At 41.7% G+C, this 2196-nt stretch overlaps 1 protein-coding gene across 1 annotated transcript in view; it reads right to left on the bottom strand.

Annotated features, from left to right (window-relative positions):
• The window catches only part of LOC102196417 (thioredoxin-like), a 3038-nt gene extending 1549 nt beyond the window's left edge, over window positions 1–1489 (bottom strand). The window contains exons 1-2 of the mRNA XM_005750464.2: window positions 1226–1489; window positions 188–429 (exon numbers count right to left, since the gene is read on the bottom strand). Of these exons, the coding sequence (XP_005750521.2) occupies window positions 188–429; window positions 1226–1249 (266 nt within the window). The 5' untranslated portion in view covers window positions 1250–1489. The remainder of the gene's footprint in view (window positions 1–187; window positions 430–1225) is intronic.
• Window positions 1490–2196: the final 707 nt, after the last annotated feature.

Genomic DNA, 2196 nt, shown 5'->3' with positions numbered 1-2196 from the left:
TGTGGGTTGTTTTTCATCTTAATAGTAATTTCTTAATGTGTCAAATCTAACTTATAGTTGAAAAAAAATTCACAACGTAACTTATTGAAGAAATGCCATCTTTAGCATTGCTGAGGTTATTGGAGCAAAGGGGTCAAAATGATGCTAAGAGTGGGGACAGTCGACTCTGGGACTAGAGCATCAGTACCATAGTGACTCCTCTGGCTCATGAGCCATCCCAATATACAGGTTATTGTAATGTGTGAGGGACAGAAATAATGTGGAAGCACAGATCGACATGCAGATGCAAGAGTTCAGAGTCGTTTTAGTTTTGACAGCATGTACCTCATACACTGGGGCAATCCTTTGGCAGGGGCCACACCAAGTGGCTGTGAAGTCCACCACCACCAGCTTGTTTCCAGCTTCCTTCAGGATGTTATTGAACTCTACCTGGAGAGAAATCAAAAACCAACAACATAGTTTGAAATACATTTGAATCTTATAATTAACCTGACAACAAAAAATAGAGGTCAGTGTTTCACATTAAAATACAGATTGTTACAGCGTTGTTGTCCACTTTTCACTGATCGCTGCCTGCGGCTGTATTTACGCACAGAGGATTTCAGCCCAACGCTTCCTCCAGAAAGATTTCGCTTTCAGTTTGCCTAACTTGAGCTTTAGTAGGCTATGACACGTCTACACTGCTCGTTAAGATTTACACCAAACCTAACGGGATATACCAGAGGTTCCCCATGCTCAAAAAAGCCTTTAGAGACTGCATGTAAGTGTTTGCTTAAAATTTACGCAGATCAGTACGAGCTCATTTTACCCCCAAAAGTAGTTTTCTGCGTCTTCATGGTGCATTTTTTTTCTCTTCGTCACAGAAATTGATGTTGATGCTGATTTTCTTGAGGTTTCTCCACTGTTCCTCAAGTCTAAATGTTTCCATGCTCAGTTTCCCCTTTCATAAAATGAAAGTTTCAGATGTGGTGGTCGTTTGAGGCTATGAACTCATTTGAAATGACGTTTATTTCCACACAAATGCAATACAATCAACCCATAACTACAATTAGCTTTGGAAAGCTTGTTTAAGGTGCGTTTCTCTAAAAATCTACGTACATATCCAAAACTGTTTTTACGCTTGTGGCACAGCTGCTCCGCTATAAAACCATAGTGCGAAAAACATCCATTAATGTGTTACAAACGGACAGAGGCACAAAAAGAAGAGCAAACAAGACACACTTACCAGATTCTTCACTTGACGAACCATGATTACTGTTGACGAATGTTTCCAAGACACAACAACAAACCTCCAAGTTTGGAAATGACCTGCGGTCAGCACACGCCCCAAGCTTTTAAACACTCTGCGTAAAGTTAGCCATCAGCAGTCGAAGCGGAAGTCTCTGCATTTGGTTTACACAATAAAAAAATTTAATGAGCTGAACCGTAAATACATTGATTTTTTTTATACCGCCTTTCTACTCAGCCGAGAACTCCAAGCGCTTTCTGCAGGTCATTCAGCCAGTTTCACACACACACACACACACACACTCATACACTCTTATGAGACCAGGACTCATAGAAACGAGGTGTAGGAACACAGACTCTCCTGGAGTCATCCACTGAGAGAGACCGTCAGCAGCCTGTGTAACCATGGAGCTGACCCTCACCACAGCTTTCTGATAAAAGGCTGAAACTCGTAGAAAATGTTAACAGTGTTTGCGCTCTTATATGTGGAGCACTTCAACCCCCTCGACCAGGCAGGTCCTTAAAAGCAGCACATATAATTATTTTATTCACATCAGATTCATGTCTAAAATAACTGTGCACCTCCACAGCGCGTAGAGATCTCCAGCAGTGCAACATCTCCCTCTAGTGGAAAATATATTAATACACAAGAAGCTGTTGTTCACGGTACTGGTGAGACACTCACACATTTAAATCATTGAATTTCGGGATTCCAATCACTTTCATGGCCACAGGGGTATAAAATCGAGCACATAGGCTTGCAGACTGATTCTACAAACATTTGTGAAGGAATAAGTCGCTCTCAGGAGCTCAGTGATAGGATGTCACCTGTGCAACAAGTTCAGCAGTGAAATTTCCTCTCTGTTGCTGTAGAAATAGCCTACAGGTTGTGTAGAAGTTCATGGAAAAACAGCTCCATCGAGCTGATGACTTTAGGGGCTCAATCACTAGTTTCAGGTTCCACTCAAG

This window comes from Pundamilia nyererei, unplaced genomic scaffold (assembly GCF_000239375.1).
Source record: "Pundamilia nyererei isolate P.nyererei 1_Seehausen unplaced genomic scaffold, PunNye1.0 scaffold00275, whole genome shotgun sequence".
NCBI lineage: Eukaryota > Metazoa > Chordata > Actinopteri > Cichliformes > Cichlidae > Pundamilia > Pundamilia nyererei.
This window is presented reverse-complemented; position numbering and strand designations above follow the sequence as displayed.